This window comes from Diorhabda sublineata, unplaced genomic scaffold, assembly GCF_026230105.1.
Source record: "Diorhabda sublineata isolate icDioSubl1.1 unplaced genomic scaffold, icDioSubl1.1 Dsub_131, whole genome shotgun sequence".
NCBI lineage: Eukaryota > Metazoa > Arthropoda > Insecta > Coleoptera > Chrysomelidae > Diorhabda > Diorhabda sublineata.
This window is the reverse complement of record NW_026614058.1, coordinates 11760-35804: the sequence shown is the minus strand read 5'-3', so window position 1 is coordinate 35804 and position 24045 is coordinate 11760. Positions and strand designations below refer to the sequence as shown.

The 24045-nt window shown below is 32.0% G+C and overlaps 4 protein-coding genes across 4 annotated transcripts; 3 read left to right on the top strand and 1 right to left on the bottom strand.

The window, feature by feature from the left end:
* The first annotated feature begins 487 nt into the window (after positions 1-487).
* Positions 488-2689, top strand: LOC130452069 (uncharacterized). Its single transcript, XM_056791393.1, has 3 exons — positions 488-1129; positions 1243-1413; positions 1725-2689. The coding sequence occupies exons 2-3, from the start codon at positions 1245-1247 to the stop codon at positions 2606-2608; spliced, it is 1053 nt and encodes a 350-aa protein (XP_056647371.1). The 5' UTR covers positions 488-1129; positions 1243-1244; the 3' UTR covers positions 2609-2689.
* A 384-nt stretch (positions 2690-3073) lies between these two features.
* On the top strand, positions 3074-4419 carry LOC130452071 (uncharacterized). Its single transcript, XM_056791395.1, has 2 exons — positions 3074-3152; positions 3821-4419. The coding sequence occupies exon 2, from the start codon at positions 3827-3829 to the stop codon at positions 4337-4339; it is 513 nt and encodes a 170-aa protein (XP_056647373.1). The 5' UTR covers positions 3074-3152; positions 3821-3826; the 3' UTR covers positions 4340-4419.
* Positions 4420-6837: 2418 nt separating this feature from the next.
* On the top strand, positions 6838-17816 carry LOC130452072 (mucin-2-like). Its single transcript, XM_056791396.1, has 3 exons — positions 6838-6873; positions 12109-12291; positions 12413-17816. Exons 2-3 carry the CDS (start codon positions 12117-12119, stop codon positions 17626-17628), a joined length of 5391 nt encoding a protein of 1796 aa, XP_056647374.1. The 5' UTR covers positions 6838-6873; positions 12109-12116; the 3' UTR covers positions 17629-17816.
* Positions 17817-19202: 1386 nt separating this feature from the next.
* On the bottom strand, positions 19203-20177 carry LOC130452070 (enhancer of split mbeta protein-like). Its single transcript, XM_056791394.1, has one exon. It carries the CDS (start codon positions 20112-20114, stop codon positions 19581-19583), a length of 534 nt encoding a protein of 177 aa, XP_056647372.1. The 5' UTR covers positions 20115-20177; the 3' UTR covers positions 19203-19580.
* Between the last annotated feature and the right edge of the window lie 3868 nt (positions 20178-24045).

Here is a 24045-nt window from a genome sequence, read left to right as displayed (position 1 = left end):
TGCTTTATACAACGATTACCACTCTTATAGTTTTACAATTGAAGAAAGAAATGTGTTACTTTAGAAACTAAGAATTACATTATTTTAATCAAGTTCCAATAATATTAATAACTCTATATAAGTACTTTATTACGTGAAATTTTACCTGAAAACAAAGAAAAGATACGAAAGTTTATTCCTAAATCAATCTACAAACGCTTACTATAGCCTCAAATTCTTCTTCTTTTTATTATATTCCGATGACAGCTTCACTACAGATAATCAGACAATTATTGTTAACCATAGATAAATAAATCATCCCAACTAGTAGATAATTAAACAAATACAATTTCTTCATACAATAAAAAAAAACAGAATAAATAAGTACTAAATTAAGCAACTCACAATAAGTAATTGAATGAAGTGTCGATTATAAGATTGTTTACCGCCGTGAAGTTGGCCCCTTGATTTCATTATTTTAACATTTCACGAATTGTCTGAAGTTGGCTTCCCGATTCAACGTCCAAGTTCATTTTTATCGCCAAACTTCACACTTAATATACGATTAGCATTAACGAAATTTAAAAACAAAATATAATCAGGGGGCTAACTTCACGGATGTGGAATTATTTATGGTCTAATGAGGAAGAGACAGAAATTGATAAATGTGATAAAGTGCGAGTTATTAGTGCATATAAGTAGAAGAGATAGTTGTTTAAGTAACCAAGGCAAAGCCATATTATGTCGGTGGAACTTAGTGGACAGTACGAAATCAAACACGAACTATTTGATTGAAAATTTCGAACAGTTTTAATTTGAAAGTGTTTCATAATGAGATAAAGGGAGTCTTAATTAATATTCGGGATAAATATGTAACGGCAAACCAGTATGTTTTTTTTATCTTATACTTGAATAAATATGAATACAATATACAATAGTTTATTTATTATTATGTCGTTTTTTTGGGACCTTGAGTAGTTTTGTTATGAATACTTTTGTTGTCATTTTATCATTATTTAAGTGTTAACCTACCCTCTCAATATTTACTTAATACGACCAAAATGATAAGGAAAATACGTTACTGATATTAATTTGCAGAATTATTGTAAAAGTCACAGTAGTTGCAAAAAGGTGAGAGTTGATTTTACAGGTAAGTAGAATCATAATAATTAGTTTTTTGATTAATATGAAAATATTTGTTAGGTTAGATTTGTCCCTTTGTATTATACCCATGCTTTTCACGTTTTTTTTTTCATTTTTTAGTTATGGGATTTCAAAAAATACTATTAGTGATTATTATTATTCAAGGAATATCTTCGTATTATATTTACAACGCAGATACAAATCAAGTTCTATCTTATGCTACATTAAATAACTTACCGGAAGGATTCAAAATTATACGAGCTCCTAAATATTTAACCAGACGAAATAAAAGTGAGTGATTTTCGTAATTTTTCACATAGATTTAAATAAATACATCGTTTTTGAATAACATGTAGTGACGTAAATATTTTTGATTCGACTTTGATTATATGTCATCTAAACGCTGCATCTTTTCTGACACGTGATTGATTACGTCAGCAACTATACGTTATGGCTAATATTCCCGACGTCGGCATGTTTGACAAATTAAAAAATTACGTTATTAGTATACGAGGGACTACAGATTTTTTTCTAATATTATTTTAGTTAAAAATATCTCGAAAAATAAATGATGCGAGTTTCATTTGCTATAATTGTTTCAGAAACTGATACCCGGGGACTGAGTTGTCCTAAACAGAAATTCATCTGTGACGAACCGTATGCCAAATCATCAACGTACCAATTCGAATGTGAATACGATACACAATGTCCGAAGAATTACTTGTGTTGTAGTCAAAATTGCTTCAAACACAAAGTTTGCTCGAAAGGCGTATTCAGAAGCATTAAAAACCCATATTGGACTTCTAACTCCAAAAACAATTCGATTTCCTTAGACGCCGAATCGAAAAAATGCCAAAAATGGCCGTTTCCTTGTTCAAATATTTATCCTGAAAGTTTTTCATATCCATTTAAATGCGAATCTGATACACAATGTCCAAAATATTATTTGTGCTGTCGACAAAATTGTTTTAAACATAAAATTTGTTCAAAGGAAGTTGTGCACGTAGAAGAATTGAGAAAAACAGTAAAAACCGCTACAACTACTACCCTAGATAGCGGAACAACGCAAAATTTCGATAGTTCCACTGCGGATTCCGATTATTCAACTGCGGATTCCGATTATTCAACTGCGGATTCCGATTTTTCAACTGCGGATTCCGATTTTTCAACTGCGGATTCCGATTATTCAACTGCGGATTCCGATTATTCAACTGCGGATTCCGATTTTTCAACTGCGGATTCCGATTTTTCAACTGCGGATTCCGATTTTTCAACTGCGGATTCCGATTTTTCAACTGCGGATTCCGATTTTTCAACTGCGGATTCCGATTTTTCAACTGCGGATTTCGATGATTCAACTGCGAACTCCGAAAGTTCAACTGCCGATTCCGATAGTTCAACTTGGGATCCGAATGCAATTTACCCCGAATTTTTTTATAGTGAAAATGTCGAAGTCCTCAACGAGGATTATAGCGAAGGAAAATAGGATTTAAAAACGTCAAATGTTATTTTTGATAAGATTATACTTTTTTTTTATAAAATAATTCATAATAAATTTTGAATAAATCGGTGTGTTATTTTGTTTTATGGGAAAAAATGATAACACAATCTAGCGTATAATGATTGCGGTTAAATAATAGCAATTACACGCGGGTAGAAAACTGTATTTTCTCTACGACTTTACAAAAACGGGCTGCTCGGCGATTTCTGGTTGTTTTGGGGTCGATAACTGGGTTTTTTGACTCGAGGTTAACTGCCTCAAGTCTTGTTCTAACTGTTTACAACCACTCCGAGCTTAAATACCATCGTATATATAATATTGCGCTTAAATAAAGTTGATTTATTATTATTGAGAACGTGTGCGGGCAAGTTAGTGATTCAATATTGCTGACATTTCGATATATTAGTCAGACTTTCAGTGAAATTATATACCTTGATAAGATAAGCTGATGGAAACGTCTTACGCGATTACACTTTTCGTATTGCATCAGTAATTGAATGTCATTTGGAACGTGCATCATAAATTTACCGTAAGTTTTTATAAAATTAATTCCATCTATTTAATCCAAAATTCGTCCAGGAAAAGGTCAATTTTAACGAATCTTTGTTCTTCTCAACTAAATCTCTGGAGGAAACCATTTTCTTTGGTATTCCGACTCTTATAGGACATCGTCGTTGATAATCCTCAACCTCCACCGACTCCTCTTGCAATTAATCCCTTTTTTTCTTAAGTATCTCCATCGTTTTTGCATAAATCGTTCGATCGAATGCCTTTTCATAGTCTATTAAACTCCTCCGTATAAGATTTTGCACCAATTGCTTCTGGTTTCGTAATTCGGTATCAAGCAGTTTGAATTTTGCTTGTACGTGATCAAAATCCGGCGTTTTACCATCTTTTAGACGCGTTATCCTATTTCCTATAGATTTCTGATCCTTCCATTGTTTTCTATGTTTCTTCCTCTTCATATGCATTGGATTGAATCCACCAGGAAGCTCTTTGTGTAAATTATCTTCTGTTTTCTTGACGTGTAGCACCAAAATTGGATCCATCAAGATCAATACCTTCGAAACATCAACCAGCTTGTTCAAAAACGTTTTTATTTGAATTTGGTTCGCTTCAAATTGCTCCGTGTTTGATCCATTATAAAGGCTCAGACCTTTGGAAGTTAATTATCTCACGATAAATTCCTGTTGGTAGGTTGAAATGAAGGTAATTTTCTACTTCATTTTCGGACTGTATCAAAGCGCGATCGGTGACCAGCTGTTCGACTTAATGATAAAACCCGAAGACTACGGAGCAGATGACATCGTCGACCAAAGCGGAGACGGATCCTTCGAGGATTATAATCAAAATGGTAGCGGATACCAGCCGACGGATGATGAAGATTTTTTCAACGATCCACGTGGATTTTCGACCGTTTCGAATAAATCGAACGACGATAATGATGATGATGATGATAACGGAAGCGGATATTTCGAGCTCGATATTACGTATAATGTTTCCGCGGGAATGAATTCGACCTTCGAACAATCGAATAAAGATTCGAACAAAGAAGGTTGGGAATTTGAGGCGAATGAAATTAAGGAAGTCAATTGCGTTTCTAAGGAAAGCCCAAACGAAATAAACGCGGATGTAATCGAAATAATAAGAAGTAAAAATATGAAATGTCGTATATTTACTAATGAAATTAGTGATAATATCATTATATATTGTTAGTTTTGTTATCTCAAACTTTATTTTTATCTGTAGATGTTTATAATCGAATAAATAAATAAATACGACTGTATATAAAACGATTTAGTGTTGTTGAGTTAAAATCTCTACCTTAAGGTCTATAAATACCTGTGAGTCCGGTTCTGCGTAGCCAATATCTGTAAACTTGGTTTGAATGTGAATTTTTCGTTTCGTTTATTTTTTTTTTTGGGATATTGTGACATTTTTCATAAAATTTCGAATGGATCTTTCGAAAATGAATTAAATTAACATTAAAATACCGAAAATTGCATGTCGATATCTTTTTTCTGTACCAAGATATCTTAAAAAATGTGTAAACGGCCAGGGGCGGATCATGCCCGATGGTTAACGATCTGTAACTTTTACGGGGACAATCTGTACAATCTGAAGATAGCGGAAATGAATTTTTTAATAGATTTTTTGACAAAAAGGTACACTTTGTACAAGTCGATAAAATTTATGGTTTAGGAGATATTTAGATTTATAGATCGGTGATATCCGTTCGCTATTCTGAAAAAAAAATTATCATAAATTGTAATTATTCATGGAAAACACAATCAAATTTTCCTAATTTCGTGTTTACCGGTGTTTCATATACTTAAGATATCTCCCAATAAAATAATCACTTGTATTTAATTCAGGAGAACGCGGTGGCCATGAAAATGGATGTTTTACATCATTTTGGTCTCCATAGTGCATGAACCATAAATTTAATGAAATATTTTCATGGTCGCAAGGTGTGAAAATTGTTTTTAAGGGGTGAAAACCACCCCTTATCGAAAAAAGACCAAATATATGCAGTTTTTCATACTTTTTTTTTTCAATTCGAATGTTTTACGTTTGTGCAGCATAAATATCTTAAATGTATAATGGAAAATTTATATATTTTGATAAATCAACCCTTAAAAATCTTTAAAAACTACCCTTAAAACATAGCTATTTCATTTTTAGTTAGTTTTTATGTAACTTTATTATTTTTGAGGTTATCACATCCTGCAAAAAAACAATTTTAAAGGTAATTTTCAGGGCTACAAGTCTATGTATGTTAAAAGGGCCTGAAACCCTACACATTTTATCAATAAAGGGTCAAAGGGCTGTGGATAAGCAATCCTAGTACTATAGTGACAGATTAATTTGGTTATAACTCCGTTAATTTTTATGCTACAAAAAAATTTAAATAATCAAAATAATCGTCATAAAAAAAGCTTTAATTTGATGGTTTATTTGTTTTTGTATCTCTTATAGTTATGGAGGAAAACTGGATAAAAAAATTTTTGAAAAATCAATTTTATTTAATGTTAATTTTTTTTTCAAAATTATGCATTTCTAATCAGCCAAACTTTCATGTATCGTGAATAATATCAAAATAAAGTATTTGGTACAAGACATAAGTTTAATTTTGATTTTCAACGAAATGGCATTAGTTTTAGTACAATTTTTTTTTAACTTCGACTATTTTACATCATATCTCACTAAAATTTCAGTTAAAACGACTTTTATCAGTAGTCATTCGAAAGGTATTTTTAAGCTCTTTAAAAAGTATTGAATGACTTTTTATTGAAAAATGTACCCTCTTCCCGTTATTTGAGGTTAAATGGTCAATTACGTAAAACAAAAATTATTCAAGTATCTATAACTTGGTTTAAACAAAACATTAAGATCTTGAAATATAGTTTATTTTCTTTGTTTTTTTATAAGCTTCATTTTTGTTCATTACACTTTTTTCGATAAAATGCATCTTTACAAAATTATTCGTAAAAAACTGTTTTTTTGACGAAAAATCGTACTTTTCAATTGCGAATAACTCAAAAACTATCGATCTGACGAAAAAACTTTATACGACATTTTTTACTTTAAATTTACTGATCTTACGATTTCCGGTGTTATTTTTGGTGAAAAATTTTCCACCCCCCGAAAAGGGGTGGCATCTCCCCCCGTTGAGGAAGGGGGTGTTACGCGTTTCGTCACCACGTAGAAATCGCTTTTTGGATCCACAACTATCGTCCGTCAAAATTTCAAATAAATCGGTGACGCATTAAAAAATTCGGAGGGGAAACGCCTCAATACCTGGCCTATTTCGGAAAGTTCGAATCCGACACTGGACAAACGTCCCAACTGAGAGTCGTTGCAGATAACTAATTGATATTAATAATGAATTTAAATGGGAAAATTTGTTATTTAAAGCGACGATAGTAGGAGAAATACTTTTTGCGATGTATTAAATATAATCCAAACAAGTTTACGAATTCCTGGATGTTCTTATTGATGTTAAATATTTATTAAATTTGCTTAAATAAAACGAAGGTCGCGGGGTGAATTGAAAAGAATCCTTTATATTCTATATGATACCTAATTTCCTCTTTTCGGCGTTATTCGAGATAAGAAATTATGAACAAATATCGCACGATAAAATTATATTTGAAGAAATTTATGTTTTCCTAATAGTGTGGGTTTTGTCGTATCATCATTTCTCTAACAAAGTTTGAATGTGTACTATAGTGATAGTTTGTACTAAGGTAAGATTCGAATTTTATTCAAATTATTTTATTTATTGTTATTTTTTTGAAATTTTTACATATCATTCGACTCCTTTTGTAAACTGTTTTAGCAGAAATAAAAAGAAGTAAAAAAAAACTGTAATTAATCCTGTATTTTTATACGATAGGAATTAGTTTATTAAAAACTGGAGATAAATTTTAAATAACCTAACCTCAAAGTACAATCCATTTGTTCTATCGAAATCTTTTCAATGTCAATATTAATCCGGTCAATTTAGATATTCGAAGTTACATAAATTCCTATCAAGCTGAAAATCGGTAAAATTGTTTAAAATACAAGTGAAAATGAAATTTGAATGTTCCCCGCCATTTCCTTATATGCAAAAAAATTTTATTCAAGGTCAAATGTGCAAAAAATGAGTTTTTTGCAATTTTCAGCAAAACTGTGAGTTTTATCATGAAAATACCTTAGACAAAAATTGTAGATCTTGAAATTATCTTCAAAAAACTTATCAATACTTTTTTTCCTACGAGCCACCGTTTCTGAGATATAATGATTCAAAGAATAAAAAAAAAACAAAAATTTGGTTATTTCACTTTTTCACATAAAATTTGAGGTTATGTGAAAAAGTTGTAAATACAAAAGTTGTAGTTCTCCTCATTACCTACAACTTTTCTATTTGACTTTTTTCCATAGGACTTTTAGTTTTTCCGGAAATCGCGATAAACAAAAATTCAAGGTCAAATGTGAAAAACATGAGTTTTCTGCAATTTTCAGCAAAACTGTGAGTTTTATCATGAAAATACCTTAGACAAAAATTGTAGATCTTGAAATTATCTACAAAAAACGTATTAATACTTTTTTTTCTACGAGCCACCGTTTCTGAGATATAGTGATTCAAAAAATAAAAAATCAAAAATTTGGTCATTTCACTTTTTTACATAAAGTTTGAGGTTATGTGAAGAAGTTGTAAATACAAAAGTTGTAGGTCTTTTTATTACCTACAATTTCGCTATGTGACGTTTTCCCACAGGATTTTTAGTTTTTCCGGAAATCACGATAAACAAAATTTCAAGGTCAAATGCGAAAAAAATGAGTTTTTTGCAATTTTCGCCAAAACTGTGAGTTTTATCACAAAAATACCTTAGACAAAAATTGTAGATCTTGAAATTATCTTCAAAAAACTTATCAATAATTTTTTTCCTACGAGCCACCGTTTCTGAGATATAATGATTCAAAGAATAAAAAAAAACAAAAATTTGGTTATTTCACTTTTTCACATAAAATTTGAGGTTATGTGAAAAAGTTGTAAATACAAAAGTTGTAGTTCTCCTCATTACCTACAACTTTTCTATTTGACTTTTTTCCATAGGACTTTTAGTTTTTCCGGAAATCGCGATAAACAAAAATTCAAGGTCAAATGTGAAAAACATGAGTTTTCTGCAATTTTCAGCAAAACTGTGAGTTTTATCATGAAAATACCTTAGACAAAAATTGTAGATCTTGAAATTATCTACAAAAAACGTATTAATACTTTTTTTTCTACGAGCCACCGTTTCTGAGATATAGTAATTCAAAAAATAAAAAATCAAAAATTTGGTCATTTCACTTTTTTACATAAAATTTGAGGTTATCTGAAGAAGTTGTAAATACAAAAGTTGTAGGTCTTTTTATTACCTACAATTTCGCTATCTGACGTTTTCCCACAGGACTTTGTTTTTCCGGAAATCACGATAAACAAAATTTCAAGGTCAAATGCGAAAAAAATGAGTTTTTTGCAATTTTCGCCAAAACTGTGAGTTTTATCACAAAAATACCTTAGACAAAAATTGTAGATCTTGAAATTATCTTCAAAAAACTTATCAATAATTTTTTTCCTACGAGCCACCGTTTCTGAGATATAATGATTCAAAGAATAAAAAAAAACAAAAATTTGGTTATTTCACTTTTTCACATAAAATTTGAGGTTATGTGAAAAAGTTGTAAATACAAAAGTTGTAGTTCTCCTCATTACCTACAACTTTTCTATTCGATTTTTTCCATAAAACTCATAGTTTTACCGGAAATCCAGAAAAACAAAAATTTATCGACCCCTATGAATGATTAAAAGATATAATCCGGTCAATTTAGACATTCGAAGTTACATAAATTCTCATCAAGCTGAAAATCAGTAAAATTCTTTTATTTTTAATGGTCCCCGCCATTTCCGTGTATACAAAAAATTTTATTCAAGGTCAAATGTGAAACAAATGAGTTTTTCACCAAAACCGTCAGTTTTATTATAAAAATACCTTAGACAAAAATTGTAGATCATAAAATTATCTACAAAAAACATGTTTATACTTTTTTCCTTTGAGCCACCGTTTCTGAGATATAATGATTCAAAAAATAAAAAAAGTAAATATCAAAAAGGTCAAAAAAATGAGTTTTTTGCAATTTTCAGCGAAGCGGTGAATTTTATCATAAAAATACCTTAGACAAAAATTGTAGATCATAAAATTATCTACAAAAAACGTACGAATAGGTTTTTTCTTACGACCAACCATTTCTGAGATATAATCATTCAAATAGTTGTAAAAGTTGTCGTATTTAATGGTTTCGCCAATAACTTTTCTTACAATGGAATGAACTGAGACTTGTAAGAAATTATCTATTGACGAAGATGTTGCTAGAGTTCGACGATGTTGTTCTGCAGCTTTGGTATTTCTCCTGTTATCATTATACCCATTAAATACAGTAAATCTGAACCAGAACTTTTACAACTTTTTGAATGATTATATCTCAGAAACGGAGGCTCGAAGGTAAAAAAGTATTAACACGTTTTTTTTAGATAATTTTAAGATCTACAATTTTTGTCTAAGGTATTTTCATGATAAAACTCGCGGTTTTGGCGAAAATTGCAGAAAACTCATGTTTTTCACATTTGACCTTGAATTTTTGTTTATCGCGATTTCCGGAAAAACTAAAAGTCCTTTGGGAAAAAGTCAAATAGCAAAGTTGTAGGTAATAAAAAGACTTACAACTTTTGTATTTACAACTTTTTCACATAACCTCAAATTTTATGTGAAAAAGTGAAATAACCAAATTTTTGATTTTTAAAACTTTTGAATCGTTATATCTCATAAACGGTGACTCGTAGGAAAAAAAGTACTAATACTTTTTTTGAAGATAATTTTATGATCTACAATTTTTGTCTAAGGTATTTTCATGATAAAACTCGCGGTTTTGGCGAAAATTGCAGAAAACTCATGTTTTTCACATTTGACCTTGAATTTTTGTTTATCGCGATTTCCGGAAAAACTAAAAGTCCTTTGGGAAAAAGTCAAATAGCAAAGTTGTAGGTAATAAAAAGACTTACAACTTTTGTATTTACAACTTTTTCACATAACCTCAAATTTTATGTGAAAAAGTGAAATAACCAAATTTTTGATTTTTAAAACTTTTGAATCGTTATATCTCATAAACGGTGACTCGTAGGAAAAAAAGTACTAATACTTTTTTTGAAGATAATTTTATGATCTACAATTTTTGTCTAAGGTATTTTCATGATAAAACTCGCGGTTTTGGCGAAAATTGCAGAAAACTCATGTTTTTCACATTTGACCTTGAATTTTTGTTTATCGCGATTTCCGGAAAAACTAAAAGTCCTTTGGGAAAAAGTCAAATAGCAAAGTTGTAGGTAATAAAAAGACTTACAACTTTTGTATTTACAACTTTTTCACATAACCTCAAATTTTATGTGAAAAAGTGAAATAACCAAATTTTTGATTTTTAAAACTTTTGAATCGTTATATCTCATAAACGGTGACTCGTAGGAAAAAAAGTACTAATACTTTTTTTGAAGATAATTTTATGATCTACAATTTTTGTCTAAGGTATTTTCATGATAAAACTCGCGGTTTTGGCGAAAATTGCAGAAAACTCATGTTTTTCACATTTGACCTTGAATTTTTGTTTATCGCGATTTCCGGAAAAACTAAAAGTCCTTTGGGAAAAAGTCAAATAGCAAAGTTGTAGGTAATAAAAAGACTTACAACTTTTGTATTTACAACTTTTTCACATAACCTCAAATTTTATGTGAAAAAGTGAAATAACCAAATTTTTGATTTTTAAAACTTTTGAATCGTTATATCTCATAAACGGTGACTCGTAGGAAAAAAAGTACTAATACTTTTTTTGAAGATAATTTTATGATCTACAATTTTTGTCTAAGGTATTTTCATGATAAAACTCGCGGTTTTGGCGAAAATTGCAGAAAACTCATGTTTTTCACATTTGACCTTGAATTTTTGTTTATCGCGATTTCCGGAAAAACTAAAAGTCCTTTGGGAAAAAGTCAAATAGCAAAGTTGTAGGTAATAAAAAGACTTACAACTTTTTCACATAACCTCAAATTTTATGTGAAAAAGTGAAATAACCAAATTTTTGTTTTTTTATTCTTTGAATCGTTATATCTCAGAAACGGTGGCTCTTGGGAAAAAAAATATTAATACGTTTTTTTTAGATAATTTTAAGATCTACAATTTTTGTCTAAGATATTTTCATGATAAAACTCACAGTTTTGAAGATAATCGCGGAAAACTCATTTTTTTGACCTTTAAACTCGAATAAAATTTTTTCCATACACGGAAATGATTGGGAACATTTTTATTTTCAATTGTATTTTAAGCATTTTTGTCGATTTTTAGTTTGATGGAAATTCATGTAGCTTCGCCATAATTTTTTGGTCTAATTTGACCGGACTATATTGGTGTCATACTCGTCAAACTAGTTTTTTTAAAAAATTCGAAAATTTCTCTTAAAATCGTGATTTTTTTGAAAAATACGTGTCCTAAAGCAGCCAAACTACTAGAATCCATCAAACTTTTCGTATTAAAGTTAATTATAGACGGAAAACGATAAAATGTATCTGCTCGCCGCTAGATGGCATTGAATAATACATCGATTAAATTTCAGACAAAATAAAAAATTATTTCGATTTTCAATATCTCGCTTAATATTGCACTTGAAACATTCAATAAAGAACCGATTTGTTCAGTTTTTCATTTTCTACAATTTTTGTCATTACAAAATTTTCGTTAAAATGCACATTTTCGGAGATATTTTGCAAAAAACCGATGAAAAATTCCGAATTTTTAATTGCCAATAACTTGAGAAGTATTGAGTTTTTTGGAAAACTTTATAGAACATTTTTTTCTCAAAATTAGAATATTTGGAGTCTGATTTCAAAATTTCAGTCGTTTTTCTTTTAGATCCAAACATGAGAAGCAATTTCTATTTTATCGTCTTCGTTCTTGTGGAAGCGCACACACAAAAGTATTTCTACAAATGGAACGGCCACTATTTCGATATTATTTATTCGGACAGACCAATTGGAAACTTCCAGGAAGTCAAATCTCCGAAAACCTTCAAGCAAAAACATGCCGACAGAGGAGGTGAGAAAAAATCCTTTCCCGGAAGGTTTAAACCAATAATTTATTTAGTAGTATAAAACCCGAAACGTTTTTAGCGATAAAAACGTTTAACAATATAAAATTCGGCTCCGTGTTGTTTCAGATCGACCGGGAAGATGCGTTCTCGGCGAATTTCGATGCACCGAACCGTATCCGAGGGAAGAAACGTCGCAATTTGAGTGCACCGCCGATTACCAATGTCCGAGAGGTTTTAAATGTTGCGAAACTAAATGTTTCGTTCACAAAATTTGCCAACCGAGTGTGGATTACGAAGAAATACCTACAGCGGAGCTTCAACGACCAACTACAAAAATTCCAAGTGCGACAAGTGAAACAATCGATGATATTAATGGTAAAACTCCAGAAGAATCAACAGTTTCAGAAATGAAATCTACAACAACAGAAACTACAACGAAATTGATGAATCCCACAGATTCGGAACAAACTGAGACTGAATCTGCCGTTGATATAAACGAAATAACAGAAGAGACAAACGATGAAATAGTAATAGCAGAAGATACAACTGCTTCGATACTAGATCAAACTGATAAAGAAACTACTGTCAGTAATAACAATATAACAGAAGATTTACTGGAAGAAACAAGCAGTGAAATACCATCTACAACATTCCTAGCAAAAGAAACGATGAAATTATCGGGTTCAACAGATGGAAATTCGTTTCCAGTATATACAGATGGAAAAACTAGTGACAGTATTATCAAAATACCAGAAGATTTAGAAGAAAAATCAAGAATTGGAACAGTTTCAACGATATCTTCGAATTCGGTATCGTTATCAACGAAAAGGAAAACTGATATCGATGATAATGAAATAACAGAAGATATTGAAGATGAAGAAAACAATGAAAAAGCATCTACAATATTCCTAGCAACAGAAACGGGGAAATTATCGAGTTCAACTGATGGAAATTCGTTTCCAGTGCATAAAGATGGAAAAACTACTGTCGGTATTATCAAAATACCAGAAAATTTAGAAGAAAAATCAAGAATTGGAACAGTTTCGACGATATCTTCGAATTCGGTATCGTTTTCAACGAAAAGGAAAACTGATATCGATGATAATGAAATAACAGAAGATATTGAAGATGAAGAAAACAATGAAAAAGCATCTACAGTATTCCTAGCAACAGAAACGATGAAATTGACGAGTTCAACAGATGGAAATTCGTTTCCAGTAGATACAGATGGAAAAACTAGTGACAGTATTATCAAAATAACAGAAGATTTAGAAGAAAAATCAAATATTGGAACAGTTTCAACGATATCTTCGGTTTCGGTATCGTTATCAACGAAAAGGAAAACTGATATCGATGATAATGAAATAACAGAAGATATTGAAGATGAAGAAAACAATGAAAAAGCATCTACTGTATTCCTAGCAACAGAAACGATGAAATTGACGAGTTCAACAGATGGAAATTCGTTTCCAGTAGATACAGATGGAAAAACTAGTGACAGTATTATCAAAATAACAGAAGATTTAGAAGAAAAATCAAATATTGGAACAGTTTCAACGATATCTTCGGTTTCGGTATCGTTATCAACGAAAAGGAAAACTGATATAGATGATAGTGGAATAACAGAAGATACAGAAGATGAAGAAAACATTGAAAAAGCATCTACTGTATTCCTAGCAACAGAAACGGGGAAATTATCGAGTTCAACTGATGGAAATTCGTTTCCAGTGCATAAAGATGGAAAAACTACTGTCAGTATTATCAAAATACCAGAAAATTTAGAAGAAAAATCAAAAATTGGAACAGTTTCAACGATATCTTCGGTTTCGGTATCGTTATCAACGAAAAGGAAAACTGATATCGATGATAATGAAATAACAGAAGATATTGAAGATGAAGAAAACAATGAAAAAGCATCTACAGTATCCCTAGCAACAGAAACGATGAAATTGACGAGTTCAACAGATGGAAATTCGTTTCTAGTAGATACAGATGGAAAAACTACTGTCAGTATTATCAAAATAACAGAAGATTTAGAAGAAAAATCAAATATTGGAACAGTTTCAACGATATCTTCGGTTTCGGTATCGTTATCAACGAAAAGAAAAACTGATATCGATGATAGTGGAATAACAGAAGATACAGAAGATGAAGAAAACATTGAAAAAGCATCTACTGTATTCCTAGCAACAGAAACGATGAAATTGACGAGTTCAACAGATGGAAATTCGTTTCCAGTAGATACAGATGGAAAAACTAGTGACAGTATTATCAAAATAACAGAAGATTTAGAAGAAAAATCAAATATTGGAACAGTTTCAACGATATCTTCGGTTTCGGTATCGTTATCAACGAAAAGGAAAACTGATATCGATGATAATGAAATAACAGAAGATATTGAAGATGAAGAAAACAATGAAAAAGCATCTACAATATTCCTAGCAACAGAAACGGGGAAATTATCGAGTTCAACTGATGGAAATTCGTTTCCAGTGCATAAAGATGGAAAAACTACTGTCAGTATTATCAAAATACCAGAAAATTTAGAAGAAAAATCAAAAATTGGAACAGTTTCAACGATATCTTCGAATTCGGTATCGTTATCAACGAAAAGGAAAACTGATATCGATGATAATGAAATAACAGAAGATATTGAAGATGAAGAAAACAATGAAAAAGCATCTACAGTATCCCTAGCAACAGAAACGATGAAATTGACGAGTTCAACAGATGGAAATTCGTTTCCAGTAGATACAGATGGAAAAACTAGTGACAGTATTATCAAAATACCAGAAGATTTAGAAGAAAAATCAAGTATTGGAACAGTTTCAACGATATCTTCGAATTCGGTATCGTTTTCAACGGAAAAAGAAACAGTTATCGATGATAGTGGAATAACAGAAGATACAGAAGATGAAGAAAACAATAAAAAAGCATCTACAATATCACTAGCAACAGAAACGGGAAAATTAACGAGTTCAACAGATGGAAATTCGTTTCCAGTAGATACAGATGGAAAAACTAGTGACAGTATTATCAAAATAACAGAAGATTTAGAAGAAAAATCAAATATTGGAACAGTTTCAACGATATCTTCGGTTTCGGTATCGTTATCAACGAAAAGAAAAACTGATATCGATGATAGTGGAATAACAGAAGATACAGAAGATGAAGAAAACATTGAAAAAGCATCTACTGTATTCCTAGCAACAGAAACGATGAAATTGACGAGTTCAACAGATGGAAATTCGTTTCCAGTAGATACAGATGGAAAAACTAGTGACAGTATTATCAAAATAACAGAAGATTTAGAAGAAAAATCAAATATTGGAACAGTTTCAACGATATCTTCGGTTTCGGTATCGTTATCAACGAAAAGGAAAACTGATATCGATGATAATGAAATAACAGAAGATATTGAAGATGAAGAAAACAATGAAAAAGCATCTACAATATTCCTAGCAACAGAAACGGGGAAATTATCGAGTTCAACTGATGGAAATTCGTTTCCAGTGCATAAAGATGGAAAAACTACTGTCAGTATTATCAAAATACCAGAAAATTTAGAAGAAAAATCAAAAATTGGAACAGTTTCAACGATATCTTCGAATTCGGTATCGTTATCAACGAAAAGGAAAACTGATATCGATGATAATGAAATAACAGAAGATATTGAAGATGAAGAAAACAATGAAAAAGCATCTACAGTATCCCTAGCAACAGAAACGATGAAATTGACGAGTTCAACAGATGGAAATTCGTTTCCAGTAGATACAGATGGAAAAACTAGTGACAGTATTATCAAAATACCAGAAGATTTAGAAGAAAAATCAAGTATTGGAACAGTTTCAACGATATCTTCGAATTCGGTATCGTTTTCAACGGAAAAAGAAACAGTTATCGATGATAGTGGAATAACAGAAGATACAGAAGATGAAGAAAACAATAAAAAAGCATCTACAATATCACTAGCAACAGAAACGGGAAAATTAACGAGTTCAACAGATGGAAATTCGTTTCCAGTAGATACAGATGGAAAAACTACTGTCAGTATTATCAAAATACCAGAAGATTTAGAAGAAAAAACAAATAGTGATGCAGTATCTACAAAAACAGAAGCTACACTAAAAAAGACAGAAACTACTGATAGTTTTATGGAAATACCAGAGGAATTACATCAAAGAACAAGCTTCAAATTATCAAAATCAACAACAACTACTCCCACTGTCGCAAAAACATCAGAAGAAGTACAAGAAGAAACCAGCACTGAATTAGTATCTACAGAATCCCCCAAAATAACAGCTACGTTAAACGTAACCACTACGAGTGTTACGAAAATACCAGAAGGATTAGAAAAAACGACAAGCAGTGAATCTGTTGAAACTACTATAAGAGAAGATAAACAAGAAGAAATAAGTAGCGGATGGTCAAAATCTACGTCTGAAGCTATACCAAAATTATCGTATTCAACAGAATCGAATACAAGAAAGGAAATAACAGAAATAACTATAAATATCAAAGATACGATTATAGAAACTAAAGAAACAGACGCAACAATTATTAATATCGAAACAACAAAAGAAAAATTGAAAGAGGAGTCAGAAGTAACAAGTACGAGTACGATAGAAATATCAACTGAAGGATTTAGCGATAACGATGATAAAGAAAAAACGGAGGAGCTGGAAAAGCTACCGAGTAGCGTTCCGGAAACTGAATATACCGAATTAGTCGAAGAAGTAGATACAGACGAAAGTACTACCGATAAAAATACAGATACCACAGACGCGACTGACACAAAATTTAGAAAAGGATTAGAAATATTGGATATAATCAAAAAAATAATCCACAATCTGCGAAGAATGACGCTTGGAACAACGAAAAAGATAAAAGACGTTTCGGAAGGAATTAACGACGATGTAGAAGATACAAAAACGACAAGAGACGAAGCTACAGATGTTAATGAAGTTACTACTCCGAAGGAAATTTCAATTACAAAGATCATAGATAAAGAAGGTAGCGGTGGAGGAACTATAACAGATGACGAAGATAACGGCGACGACGATGACGATTATGGATATTACAGTGGAAATGGTGACAACGATAAAGGGGATAATGCACCCAATAGACCAGAACTACCATCAGAAGACGATAAACGCGTTATCAAACTTCCCATAAAAGCCGAAGATGAAGACGATAAAAACGACGAAGACAATTATAATTATGGCGATGAAGATGATTACGGAGAAAACGACGATTACGATGATGATTATAACGATGATAATTACGATGATTACGAATCGAAAGAAAATGACGAAATCGATAATGATAACGAAAAAATCTGAGAAATAAATTACGTTTTGTGTATGTAATTAGATGTTAATTTCATTTTTTTTTTTTAAATATACTTGTGGAATTCGTTTTTTGTTGTAATTTTGTATTTATCCGGGTTAAAATTTATGGTAATTCTTTTCAGAATGTTTCTTTATAGCGAACGGATCCTTGGATTGTACAACGATCTAAAAAGTATAGGTTCGAGCAAATATCTCCGAGAAAAACCAAATCTTTTCTTGTATTCGGAGATCTGTAATCACTACAAAGGAAATGGTGAATCCAGGATGTAGTAAAACGGACGAAAAATCGGCTGAAGGAACGGAGAAATCCACCGGGACGAAAACCACCGCAAAGGATTTCATACAACGATTTAAAAAACATCCTGAACCACCAATTTTATCGAATTGAACAAATTTTTATCGAGAAATCGGCTGAGGGAACGGAGAATTCCATCAGGACGAAAACCAACGCAAAGGATTTCATACAACGATTTAAAAAAACATCCTGAACCACCAATTTTATCGAATTGAACAAATTTTTATCGAGAAATCGGCTGAAGGAACGGAGAAATCCATCAGGACGAAAACCAACGCAAAGGATTTCATACAACGATTTAAAAAAACATCCTGAACCACCAATTTTATCGAATTGAACAAATTTTTATCGAGAAATCGGCTGAAGGAACGGAGAAATCCACCGGGACGAAAACCACCGCAAAGGATTTCATACAACGATTTAAAAAACATCCTGAACCACCAATTTTATCGAATTGAACAAATTTTTATCGAGAAATCGGCTGAAGGAACGGAGAAATCCATCAGGACGAAAACCAACGCAAAGGATTTCATACAACGATTTAAAAAAACATCCTGAACCACCAATTTTATCGAATTGAACAAATTTTTATCGAGAAATCGGCTGAAGGAACGGAGAAATCCATCAGGACGAAAACCACCGCAAAGGATTTCATACAACGATTTAAAAAACATCCTGAACCACCAATTTTATCGAATTGAACAAATTTTTATCGAGAAATCGGCTGAAGGAACGGAGAAATCCATCAGGACGAAAACCAACGCAAAGGATTTCATACAACGATTTAAAAAACATCCTGAACCACCAATTTTATCGAATTGAACAAATTTTTATCGAGAAATCGGCTGAAGGAACGGAGAAATCCATCAGGACGAAAACCAACACAAAGGATTTCATACAACGATTTAAAAAAACATCCTGAACCACCAATTTTATCGAATTGAACAAATTTTTATCGAGAAATCGGCTGAAGGAACGGAGAAATCTACCAGGACGAAAACCAACGCAAAGGATTTCATACAACGATTTAAAAAACATCCTGAACCACCAATTTTATCGAATTGAACAAATTTTTATCGAGAAATCGGCTGAAGGAACGGAGAAATCTATCAGGACGAACGTCGGAACGTATAATTTAGAAAAAACAGTTTTGATTTCGAAACTTTAAACTCCTACAACTCAGAAACGAAGGGTCGTACGAGAAATTTTGTTTAAATCGTCGTACAAATAATTTTCTCATTTGAAATACGGGCGGAAATGAAAATAAATATTCGAAAAATAGTTTATTTATATAAAAAAAAACATTTTATTAGTGCCAAATCGATACAAAACGACACTTTCCATTATTTTTATTGCAAATATCGAAACGGAAAATTAAATTAAAAATTCAATTATATTTTTATCGTATTATCACAGTATTAAAGCTACGGAAGACAATTTTTATTAAAAACTACCAACATATTTCAGTTTATAAATAAATAAAATTCATTAAAAACAATTGCACTGATAATATTAAAAAAAACTATCGAAAATGTTAGTAATTTCAAATAAAATATTCAATAGTTACCTTTACAACGAACTATTATTAAAAAAAAATCACAAACTTCACTAAATATATATTAAAAAAAAAAAAAAAATAGTTTTTCCTTCACCACGGTCTCCACATAGTCGCCGAATTATCTTTTGTCTTCGTATCCGACGATACGGAAACTAAATTATTTTTCTGCGTGTAGTGGACGTTGAAATTGTGCGACACGTAATCCAATTGACGTACACAAGCGCCGAGATGCTGCAGAAGTTTCCTACCGGCATCGGGATCCACGACGTCCGATGGATTCGTAATAAAATGCGTCACCTCTTGAGCGCATTGCGTAAATCCCGCGCGAAATCGATCCGCGTACGATTGTTCCGGAGACAAAACCAATTGATGATGACTTTTCAAATTATGCAAATGTCGAACCGTCAATTCTAATATATCGGCTTTTTCCAATTTCGATACGTTTTCGCCTTCGTTTTGTAGAGCCGTCACCATCAGTTCCTTCAATTCGTCCAAACAACGATTTATCCTGGCTCTTCTTTTCCTTTCCAGCATCGGTTTCATCACTTTTCTGTATTGGTACGTCCGAGAAATCGGTTCCTCGTTCAATTCACTCATATTCGTGCTAAACGAAGTAGGCGCCATTTTACGTAAAACGTTTTTCGACCACTCGGTATATATATTAAAGATTGTCGGGTATTAGACGTAAGAATGAACTTGTGTTTTGGTCCTTTTTAGTTTTATACGGATGTTCCTGGTTAACGTACAAGAGTGGGGCAGGTTGTATTATATGAATGGGTAGAAACGAAACTGGACAGGTCCGGCGTCAGGACAAAATTTATACCAATTTAACTGCAATTAATTTTATTATTATTTTTCATTCATGAAATAATTTACCCGTTACTTGACATCGGCAATTCTAGTATATTAATTAATAAATGAATATTTCAACCAAAATCATTTAAATGGCGTCTACAGTATGAAGATACCAGTTCGTATTGAAGCTGAGCTTCTGTAGGTCTTTTTAGCTGATCCCGCCAGCTCCACTTCTCCAAATTGTTGGATCAGCAACTTTTTGACGTACTCCAAGTTTTTATGAAGCTATTCAGTCCAGACAGGACTAAATCCTTAGCTGCAGCTTCAATAAATCCACTATTTGGTTTGACTGACTGACAGAATTTACCAATCGAGCCAATTGGACCAATTCAATGTTCAATATACGAAAAAGAAGCAGACTACAATTAAAATTATTTATATTTAAATCGAAATGTATTAAATTTTATCTATAATCGATTAATTTCTCATATTTTTTTATTATAGGAGTTTGTCTTATATAATTTAACGTTTCATGTACTGAAATATTTTAGCAATTATATTTTGAAATCAAGTATCTGATCAGTTTTTTTAAATCTAAATTCAGAAATTAAAAGTTGTAAAACTTTTTTAACGAAAAGCGTAGAATTAATCTTAGGCCGTCCCTGATCGTTAGTATAGTTCTATATTCCATCTCTTTTTATCGATGTAGTGGAATTGGTGGTTTTTATGAACTGAAAAGGGTGCACTACATTTATTACGTAGCGAGACGGGTGCTGAGCGTGTGACCCAACTATGGGAATTTTAATTTTTTTCCCCTTCTGAATTGAGCGGGAAAAAAATATTTTTTTCTCAACACTATATTTTTTTATGAAATAATAACATTCGTCATTAGAATTTCGTATTAAATTCTGAATAACGGCGTGGTTTGTAACAGACAGACATCGACATTTTCTTTTTGTATATACTCGGTAAACGTATTTTATAAATCATTATCATAATTTAACTCACACAGCTACTTGAATAATTATTAATATAGTTCACGTTCCCATAGAAACTGGATTTTGCCGATTAACATTTTTAAAACTAAACCTCCTACACTGAGAAAACACATTCTTGATTTCGGACTTTGGATTTAAGAATTAAAAATCATTTTCTTATTCGATTTTTCTTGTTTAGCATGTCAAAAAAACGTTTGTCTCGTTAATTATTCGTACCTACAAAGTGAAATTAAATCGTCAGTGGACAAGTAATGAGAAAAAAAACTAATAGAGTATCAGGGACACAGAAAATAGTTGTATATCATCTAATGTATAACTAAAATTATCAGGAGACGGAACGGGTATTGAGGAAAAACTGATTGAAGATCAGGGGCACAGAAAATAGTGGTATATCATATAATGAATCGATAAAATCATCAGGGGACAGGCATTGGTAGAGAATTAGGAACGCAGGAGATGAAATTTGTACATATATTTATAAAATGCATTAATACAGGTCAGTACTCGTTGTACGAGAGCATATTGGAAGTACTGAAATCTGTTAAATAATTTAAAAAATTACGAATTCGATGAATAGGAAATTTTGTTAATATTGGAGGTCTACGCGGCCTCTAGATCACGTTCAGGCTCCTAGAAGCGAAAATTAAATGAAAATAAAAATTTTTCCGGCGTTTCAATCTCAAGTTTGGTGATGAAAAAACTTTTCTATTGTATTTCTTAGCAATATTTCGAATTTTAATGATATAACGATTCGAATTATGGCGAAATTAACAGACAAAAATAGTAAATAGGTTTGTTTGAACGTCGATTTCATTTTATTTTATAAAAACATCGAATTAGATCAAGCGATTCATTTCTCGGATTATTAGTTTGCATAATCTGTATAAAATTAATTATTTCCGAATAATTCGTGTATCGGAAAATAAAATTTTAAAGTGAAACACTTTTTTTTTCACTGTAATTAACAGACGTATTCGGTTTTTTCGACTAAATAATTGATATTTACGCGGTTTTGAGTAGTTTTGATTAAAGTTTGTTTTTCAAACGTTTTCACGATATGATAATTCAAAATTTCGAACATCGACGTGATTAGTTAACGAAAAATAATAATTTCGTCGTGTTCGGAGACTTCGGCGTCGACCCCCCTATAAAATATTTCGCATGCCGGTCGAACGTCCGGCCCGCGCCAACTATAGACGGAGCTTTCGTTGCCGCCGCCCCGCGAGAAACAAAACACGAGCCGTGATCCGAGCCGGGCACGGATGACTTGACGGAGGGCTCCTTTTCGTGAGACTCTGAAACGAGAACGTTCCCACGAGTGCTTCTATTTACAGATGCCTTTACACCGTACAACACACGCACCACCTGGATACATAGAAAAGGACGGATCTTTTTGTACACCGAGAAAAGTGTTTGGAATTCCGCGTTTGGACGAATTAATCGGGCCTAGGCGAGGCAAAAACACACGTACGTACCGTAAACCCATCAGAAATTGTTTTATTAGTAACAACATCGTACGGACGGTCTTTTGGATGCCAATTCAATACTAAAGAACCGATTTAGAGCACACAACATGTGTCCAATGAATAAGTCCATCCAATTAGAAAGGAGCGTGTGAATCTTTTGAAAATATTGTTCGGGCGCTTTCTTGAAATCGCCAAAGCATTCGACAAAATCTAGAACGAAGGATTATTAAAGAAAATTGGGAAAAAAACCTTCCAAACAACCTTTTTGGAATCCTGGCAGTAAATAAGAAACTTCGACGTCGAATTGGGTATAAACTGTACCGGTCGAAGGTGTAAAGTCTCAATTATTGGTAATTGCACCCAATTCAATCAATTCTAACCAAACTTCTGGTGGGAAATCCTCTAAATATGAAATATTCTTGAGCATAGATCCCCAAGAAGTTCGCCCAACGCTTTGGCTCCATCTCTAACGAGACTTTTGTCCCGACGAATGCCGAGGAAGCGTTTTCCACGTGACCTGATTCTATTTATCAATTTTTTACTTTTTGGCAACAAATTAGTCGATTTTTAGACGAATATTTAAAGTAGATTCACTATAAATTCGAATTATCATTTTTGTTTTTCGATAAAACGCTCAAACTAAACCATAAATTCGATATAAAGTTTTATGAACGCAATTTTCGGTGGAGCAGTTTATAATATGCGTAATTCACCAGAAGCTTCAGTGAAACATTTCGTTTTTTATACGGAACGAGTTAATTTATAATTTTCCGAACGGTAGGTTCGTGACTGGTTCATGTCTTAAGTCGTTTCTGATCGTTTTTTTCGAATTCTCTATTACCATACACCGTGGGAAAGTCGAAAAAATACCTGCAGCAACGTTTCTTATGGAAACTATTAAAATTAGTCTCTATCGTACCACCAGAACGTACCGGTTTTAGTATAGAAAGGATATTAATACGAAATACCAATTTCCTGATTGAAAAAAATACTGTACAAGCTCAAAACTATCGATATGAACAATTTTTTATTGGTGGTCACACAGACATCGATTATTGAGGTGGATACTTCAAAAATTCGTTACGTCTGATCGTAAATTGCAATTGCGTGAGATTTCTGAGGCTGTTTGCTTCAATATTTGACCATGAGACATCAGAATCGATCGAAAACAACGTGTTGATTATTAAAATCCATATTTGGACTGGGATGGATCCACCGTTTCACTTTCCAAAAGAAAAAGGCAATCAATAGTTATTGGATCCATCGTATAGTCCAGATCTGACCCCCAGGCATCTA